At 39.1% G+C, this 8,780-nt stretch overlaps 1 protein-coding gene across 1 annotated transcript in view; it reads right to left on the bottom strand.

Moving 5' to 3' along the window:
- Nucleotides 1-8,314, bottom strand: part of LOC104945038 (mesothelin-like protein) — a 33,289-nt gene extending 24,975 nt beyond the window's left edge. The window contains exons 1-5 of the mRNA XM_010770666.1: nt 8,225-8,314; nt 7,023-7,072; nt 6,789-6,921; nt 6,575-6,657; nt 6,354-6,480 (exon numbers count right to left, since the gene is read on the bottom strand). Coding sequence (XP_010768968.1) covers nt 6,354-6,480; nt 6,575-6,657; nt 6,789-6,921; nt 7,023-7,066 — 387 coding nt within the window. The 5' untranslated portion in view covers nt 7,067-7,072; nt 8,225-8,314. The remainder of the gene's footprint in view (nt 1-6,353; nt 6,481-6,574; nt 6,658-6,788; nt 6,922-7,022; nt 7,073-8,224) is intronic.
- Nucleotides 8,315-8,780: the final 466 nt, after the last annotated feature.

Here is an 8,780-nt window from a genome sequence, read left to right as displayed (position 1 = left end):
CTTCCCCTCCCTCCGGCTGAAATTATGAGTGTAAGGCGTATAGTAATCATAGATAACACGGCAGGGTCCGTTACAGTTTGTTTTAATCTGATTTAAATTAAACAAAGTCTTGGCTTTCAGAATATTAAACTTGTTTCGGCAAATTCAGATGATAAATACAACTTTGAAGCTTGTAACGGCATAATTACAAGCGGAGAACGGAGTAATTTAACGTCACAGCAGGCCTAACAACAGCCGGTGTTTCTCGTGAGGGTTTTCCCCGGGAAACAAACACAATACGCGCAAACGCAAAATTACACACACACACACGTATACACACACACACACACACACACACACACACACACACACACACACACACACACACATGAGCTTCCCCCAGACCAGTAATCCAAACGAAAATATCTTCCCTCCGTAGTATTTTGATCATTTTCTCCGCTAATAATCAATCAGATCGATGGATTCCAGAGAAGAGAAAACTTTAAAGGCCTTTCTCTCAAAATGATGACTCGGTGACAGTCATTATATAATGTGACATATTTCGCTTAATATTTGGAGTACAAAAACAATCCTGATATCATTAGAAAGCTAGGAATCTCTTCTTTCCAACAGTGAATACAACTCAAAATGTGTCTTCGGGTCAATGCGACTGATTTCGATGGAGCAGGTCACATATGTGTTTACCAAATTAAAGAAAAAAGGTGGCAGCGGTGTCAGATAAGCTCTACTCCCTCATGTATGCAGCATCTCTGTAGACAATTTGCAGGGCATATCAAGAACATTTTTAAGAGGCTTGATTTCAAATGACAGCGTCAGTATGCTGCCGAGAATTCGCTTTGATGGTTATTTCCATGTTTTTGATCTCAGCCATGATTTTAATGAGAGGGCATCGAGGGATATTTGTAACCAGATGAAGCTTAGTAGAAAATAAACTGAAGTTGATACACTTTTTGAGGATAGCCCACATAAGCATATGCTTAAAGACAAGTTCTAATGTGTTTGTTTATTTGCTTACCTATTTATTCTCAGTGTGCAAATGGCAGCATAAAAACGATGCAGACTTTTATCTTTTTGTCTTTTCTACTCCTACTCAACTACTCCTTTTTTTAATCTTCAGAACCCCTCTGATCGCAGCAGGGGTGATTGGCGGCCTCTTCTTGGTGGTGATCATGGGGCTGAGCGTAGCCGTGTCTGTTCGACGGAAGAACATTAAGAAGAAGAGAGCACTCCGTCGCTTCCTGGAGACAGAGGTGAGCACAAACTGCTGGCAGATCAGAAGAATGGGAGTCACTGTAAATGAATAGACATTAGTGACAGTTGAATGTGACATTCCCTATCCTAAACCTTTAATATTGTTGGGTTGTTTTCAATTGGGAAAATTACTTTACATAAATTAGGCTTTACACCATTTTTCGAAAAATATCACTCATCACCGGCTTGAGCTTCAATATCAGGATACATGTATTTATTATCCTTGCAAGAATGGAAGTAGTCATCACACACAGAGCACATGAGACAATGAGTTCCTGAACAGTGTCCTTCAGATGCTTTATATACAAGAGAGGGTGTCACACAGTCACAAGATGGAGGAATACCGGTTCAAAGTAGTATTCAATGTTTAGTTCAGATTAGCTAAGACCCACGTCAGAAATGATCATGCTTGTCATATGTCTATCTCCATAGAGGCTGAATCATCCTGCTCATTGTTGTCACATAGCTATCATAATATGCCTAACACAGTGTGCTGACGCTCTTCTAGGCGATCATACATCCTGTTACGTACACGGCTACAGTTTGGCCTTTGTTATCATCAGCTACTCTGATATTGGAAGAGTACATTTAGTATTTTCCCAACACAGTTGTATGTCACTTTCCCTGTCCTAAACCTTTAATATTGCTGGGTTGTTTTTAATTGTGAAAAATTACTTTATATAAATTGGGCTTTACACCATCAAAACCATTACAAACATGTGGAGAAATAGGAGGGGGAAGATTAACACGAGTAGGGGACCAAAGAAAAAGTATATGTTTTTTCTTTGACAGATTCTTCATAAAATTGACAATCTTGAAGACGAGTATTTAATTAATTTAAGAGGAAAACAACATCAAAACATAGGAAATGCCTGAGGGTGTTTTTTCTGAGTTAGCAGGATTACATTGTTGGATATGAGTGTGTGTCTAAGTGTGTATTGTGGCAGTGTGAGTTTGTGTGCATCCCACACACTGGGCACATTTTGTACAAAATAAGAGAAAGCCACTCTGAAAGAAAGAGTATGAGACTCCACGTCTCCAGATGGTGACTGCGGAGGTGGAGAAAGCGAAAGAAATTCAGAGGCTCAGGTGTTGACTTTGCCATTGTATACTGGAGAGGACACTTCTGTAAAAAGAGGTAAGGGACCATGCCATTAGAAGAGAAATCACCTTTCCTTTGTGTTGGAACAAGAAGAGCACATCATCTACTATAATGCACTAATGTGTCCATATATTCACCGCGTTCCCTCTCTTCACAGCACACAAGTGTCAGTGGAGTGTCTTTGCAAACAGCTTCTTTAATGACAAAATAGCCCTGATATGGCTTGTGATCATACTTACACTTCTACTGCATAGTTAGTGAAGACCATTATGAAAACAGCACGAGGAAGAAGCATGCTGTCATTCCTAATGAAAAAGCAGAATGTGCTGCAAACAGTGTTAAGTGTTATCTGTCGAAAGTGGTGCCTTTTTTTAACAGGGAGTATTTAAAAAAAATGTATTGAAGTAGCATTCAGAGGAGCTAGGAAGAAATGTACCACCCTGTATGACGGCAGTGGTGACTCACTTATTATTGTGTTGCTTAACGACATGTGCTAAAGTCTGTTCTGCTGTGTATGTAAAGGATTTCACTTGCACAACAGCTTTTTAAACAAATCTACTTATAGTGCTGATCAATATATATTGTTTCATTATCGACANTAGTTCCTAAAAACGGGCGCAAAAAGACCTCCCAATAATATATCGGTTTGAGGAGAGTTAGCGATGTGTGGGTCGGTCTCGAAATTCCAGCGCGACTGGTCGAAATTTAGAATGTGATTTCTGAGTGAAGAAGAGAGACCGGAGATCAGACCTCGCCCTCGTGCTGAGTAATGTAAAGGGGACACACACTAAAAAAATAAACATGACAACTTAAACCAACTTATTTTCACAAAAAATAACGTTCTAAAAATAAAATACATGTCCGGTGCAAACCGAGCTGGTTTTTAGCAAATTTACACGATATATTTTTTGAACGCTAAACTAACTATGCTAGTGATGGCATTCGCCACCTGACCATATCTCACGCTTCAGTGCGGGGTACGATGAAGGCCCAAAGTACCCTGGAATAAAGCCCTTTTAATACATATCTCTGCAGTACCTCTCTTTGCATAGAAAGCTAGGGTAAACTTAAATCACGGTGTTTAATGTGTATACTTAAAACAGTTAGAACTTTTTTTATTAAAGGTACAGTTTTTTCAGTCAAAAGCATTTTGACAACTTGATATTTTGATACTTTTTATGCCTTTATCTTTCTGATGTTCAGGGTCTCAGCGCATTGACTACAGTATTGACTGACAGTGTTAACAAAAGGATGAGGCGATTTATATTCGTCTATCATTCTTATTGAAATTGTTCTACGGGACCACACGGAATCATGGTCCAACCAATAGTATTGGTCGTTTACCCAGAACCGAACAATAAAGCGCAAGGGGGGCAGACTACTTTCCCTGGTCGCTCACCGGACCTAGTTCAATCGATGTGGATCGATCAGTCGTTCGTGCAACTCAATCGTAGATGCTCGGAATCGGAACAGTAAAAATAATCGGAATTGTACTTCCACTGTAAATTCATTGGTTTTCAAATTGCCACTTCTCTCATCAGTATAAGAAGCACTTGGGAAACTTCTCATTGACAGTGTAGCCACACTAGTAAGCATCATTATGTGCTAAATTCGGGCCCCTCTTTACGATCTGCGATTGCGATGGTAATCGTAGCGCTAGAAAACATGAAGTACGATGAGACGTGTTTACCAACTGTAATTTGTAAATTTGGTCTAGTCCGTCAAGTCTCTCTTAGTTTCCTCCGTCCGTCCGTCCGTACGGAAGACGTATGTAAGACGACCGCACAAAGTAACACCACTATCCACTCCCATCAGTTGGAGGGAGCAAATCGTTCTGTCATCACTACCGGTAGAACCACTGGCATACAAAAAGGACGCTCTGTCGTCTAACTCAAGTAACTGGCAAAGTGTGTTTTGTGTGTAGGCAAGGATGAAGTGTCAAAATGCTGTGTAAACAAAAAAAACTGACCGTTTTAATAGAAAATTTAACTGTTTTAGTATACACCATTAAGCACGTGTTGGAGTTTGTCCTAGCTTTCTATTAGAAAGAGAGAGGTAACTGACAGTTAGTGTATTAAAAGGCTTTATTCCAGGGTACCTCCAGGTGGCCTTCTCCTCCTGAAGCGGTGAGATATATTCGCAGCCGAAGATGTGTTGCGACTACCTTCAGTCACGAAAGCTTGCCCGTCCCGCGAGGGTAACTGAAACGTAGTGTGAGCGCCTCCCCGGAGTGGAGCGACCTCCCCCTGGAGTTAGGAACGCCTCCCTCCGGCGTTACGCCGCGTGGGATACGCGAATACGCCTGGTTAATACACTGCGCCGTACCAAAGCGGCGACGCTCCGAGTGAAAACGGATAAGAATACGTCCAACAGTTTATTCTTGTTTCTTGAAGCATCGGAATGGTCTGTACTTGGGTTCCCTATGTTATTGACAAATAAATAAAAGGGGTAATCGTTGGTGTCACGCTGTAATTTCGAAGTGAAGAATTAAAAATCAAAGTTTATTTCGGTTGAATTTAATTAAGTCATAGAGAAACGTCACGACGAAAAGTAGTCATTACTTCTAGAAGTTCGGTTGAGACACGCAACGTATTAACTATGTGAAATGATTGTTTCTAAACTGCAGGAGTTAATGTACAGAACATAAAATTTCTAACAAAACATAAAGTCACCCTTGTTCAGGCCCCACTCACGGTGTGTCCCATGAACTTAGTCTGGTTAAATCGCCTGCCTGGTTTTTGACAAACACAAAACAAGGAAAAAGTTTAAACAACCGGAATATTGTACGCATCATATTGTAACAAATAGGGTTGAGTATCGTTGGGAAAAAAACCTCAGAGAAAATAAAATATCTAGAATTTACGATTTAAGTCGTTTAGCTGTAGGATTATTTGTTGGATGTGGTTGGTTCGTCCATAGTTCCAGTCTTTCTGTCTTAAATTTTTGTAAAGACAAAGTCCCTACAGTGAGTGGTCCTTAGCGTTTTTGGGACCATTTCTGGCAGCCTTCGTGGAGAAATAAATTGTCTTTTGAAGACCACCGTTTAAGTTTAGACATTCACAAAGCCGAAAAAGGAAAAGAACGAAAATTCCTTGATTATGCGGGCTAAAATCCTTGATTATGCGATTAAACATGCAGGGTTTTTATGTGATTTTATGCGGTGAAATTACGGGAAGTTGCGAAATATGCGGAAAGTTGCGAAATATGCTAAATATGCGGGGGGAAAGAATAAAAAAATTTTTAAATATTGGGCTGTCTTATTTATTCTCTCTCACACACAACCTGCCACTAACGTTAAAACCCTTTACTATTCAATTAAACACATTCAATGTTTATTCATTGTAAAAGCAATTGGGCTATAATCTCACACACTCACACTTTTTTTTTCTCAACTTTGTGTGGAAAAATGCGGGGATTATGCGGCCTTTTGATAAATATGCGGCCTTTTAAAAATCTGCGCCATTTTGCTGATTATGCGGTAAATTCTGCGATCGCAGAATCGCGTTTTCTGGAGGGTCTATATATAGGCCGGAGCCAGCCCATTTAGGGCTTTGAAAACAAATAAAAGGAGTTTAAAATCAATTCTGAACCGAATTGGTATAGCCATGCGGCCGTGGTATAGTTTGATTTTAGCCTAACGTTAGCTTTTTATTTCTGTCGATTGTATTTACCCTTCAAAAACAAGTATGATTAACGTGTGTTGGCAAAAAAAGTGTATTTTCTGCAATATTGTGCAATCAAATCCCATTGCTTTTAGTCGGGGAAGCCCTTGCAATGCTAACTTCCGGGACGGCCTACAAAAACACATCACCATCGTACCACTCTGTATAGCCATAGGTAGGCCTACAAGTTATAACTTACGGTTTCCATTTGGTTATTTAAGCTTAATTTGATGTTTTTTTTGCAATAAAAGTTATATTTTACAATGAATACAACACGTTATAACACATTACATCCTTCCTTATAACCCTTAGCAAACATTCCTTTTAACGGCACTCACCAAGCAGTTCTGGGCTTCGCTGAATAGCCCCGAGTCTTTGTTTAAAACACTGGAGGCCACAGTGAAGTCTGCAGCACCCAATGCGGTAAAGTATGACCTGCAGTTGGCACCCTGGACATCTTTGATGCTGTAATAAACAGATATGTAAAAAATAAGAAAATGTGTTCTATATTAAGCCGATAAGGGGTTCATTAAAATAAAATGTTTCAAGGAAAACTAACTTTAGGTAGATGAGCATGTCTGATGGATAATCTACAAAGTCCTGAGAGAGGTTTCCTTTGAGCTGGTTGTACATGCACGTCAGCTGTAGAAAATAGTGCATACATTTATTATTACTCAATCAAACAACTAATGTTTTCCTAAATGCAAGACTCTGGTGTTATACATCATATCTATTTCAGTTATCAACTCAGATAAAGGGATATAGTAATTTACCTGTGTTTCCTCCAGCTTCACCTTTGCCCTGCCTTTCCTTGGCCTACAGGAACGGATCAGCCCTCGGACCCTTTTCTTTTTCATTTTCCGCACTGTGTTACATGTGAAGCCTTGCAGAACAGTTGGATTTAGCCTGCAGGGGGAATTTGAAAAAGCACAATAACACAGGTAAATAGACCGTGAAAATTCTTCTGTGGGGAGAAACATTTTTTATTGTGAAAATTGTTCACTTACTTCTCGGTGTCAAAGTCTGTTTCGCCCAGTGACTCAAAAAACATGGCCGCCTAGAAGAACAGACAGAACAATGTCAAAAAGTACTTAATTGATTAATTATCTCTTTAAAGCAACAGGCTACAATATGGTGACTTTGTCCGTGTATATCCTTTGTGTTAGAAAAGCTTGAAGTGTTTTGAGTCCTATATATTATAACCTTGGGTAAAAACATTAAGGAGAGTTACTGTGTATTATATGGCCATTTTTCGCCTTTAGTTGAGTGATTAATGAGTAGAGTCAGAATGAAAACGACAAGCTAAATACGGGTATGAAATAATTAATAATAATGACGTTCCCACAGTTGGAATCGAGCTTGGGAGATTGTATTCATGTGACATTAGTGTATAATCTACTGCATGTATTTCCAGTCTTTGTGACCACCTAAAGTGCTTTCACATATACTAAGTATAATAAGTCAACATTCACCTATTCACATACATCCAGAGGCAGAGGTTGCCATACAAGGTGCCACCTGCTCAGAGACTAACATTCACACAGAAATGTGGGGTTCAGAATCTTAACTACACTTTAAACTTTCAGCTACCAAGGCACTCCAACCCTGGATTAGACTTTGATGTTTATGTTTAATAACAAACATGTTTTGATTTTTTTTAACATTTCAAAGTAAAATGCATCAATCTATATTAATCAAATAAGTATGTGAACATTTCCAATAACCTACCATAGCCAATAACAAATAAATGTAGGCTAACTTATTTTATTTTTGTGGTTAATTTATATCTTATTTCACCAGTTAACATTTATGTATGCATATTTTGTAATCTCTCCAGTTTTAAACAATAGTTGTGGTTTACTGTATACATTGGAATGATTTCAAACCTGTTTTTATTTATCCTAATAATCATAAAGGTGTGCCAAACCGTTTAAGACCCACTGAGATAACTTAGACTAAAGTTAACGAAAATTCGTTTTTTGTGTATTATTTATATTTGTATTTAATCTTGTGGAAGTGCAGATCCCCTGTCCTCAACCAGGGGGTGCTGCAGCACCCTCAGCACCTCTACTTCCCACGCCCCGCTTTTTGGATGTTATTACATGTCTTAATTGAGTCCTCAATTCTGATTGGTTAATTTAGACATTATAGAGTATGGCATATCTGCAGCTTCAGTTTAAATATGTTGTCTGTAGAGCTACGTACTGACCTACTCTCCTGTCCATGTCTTCTTGTTGATCTTACTGATGTCCACAGGCCCAGAGAATACCAGCGAGGAAGATGGAATCTCAGTTGCCATGGCATCGGGGACATTCTGCACCACGCTAGCTGCACTTTGGTCAAGAGAGATGATCTACCAGATCACAGATAAGAGTCAAAATCAGAAATCATCACACAATACTCCTGTAAGTGAGTGAGTACATACAAAACAAGTTTAAGTTCTTGAATGCTATTTTCTGCATATAAACACATTTATATCCCCCGGTATTCTGGAACATGTCTTACAAACAGTATTTCCTGTTACCTCCAGTAAATAGGTAGTCTCCAAATCGACAAGGAATGAAATCTAAATGGCATTCAATGGGTTTATATAGCAATACCTAACTATTTGCTACGTAAATATTTGGGGGAGTTATGTCTACTTGATCATACAATGAAGTCACTATCCCTCTGTGTGTGTTGTAGTCCGAGTTAAAGCAGAACTGGGGAGAGTTTGGCAGAATGGATGGTTATAGCATACAATGTTACTGCACAGCATGCACCTG

This window comes from Notothenia coriiceps, unplaced genomic scaffold (assembly GCF_000735185.1).
Source record: "Notothenia coriiceps isolate Sejong01 unplaced genomic scaffold, NC01 NC01_scaffold00009013, whole genome shotgun sequence".
In the NCBI taxonomy this organism is placed as follows: Eukaryota; Metazoa; Chordata; class Actinopteri; order Perciformes; family Nototheniidae; genus Notothenia; species Notothenia coriiceps.
Note: the sequence above shows the minus strand (reverse complement) of the source record. Positions and strands in the feature narration are given on the sequence as shown.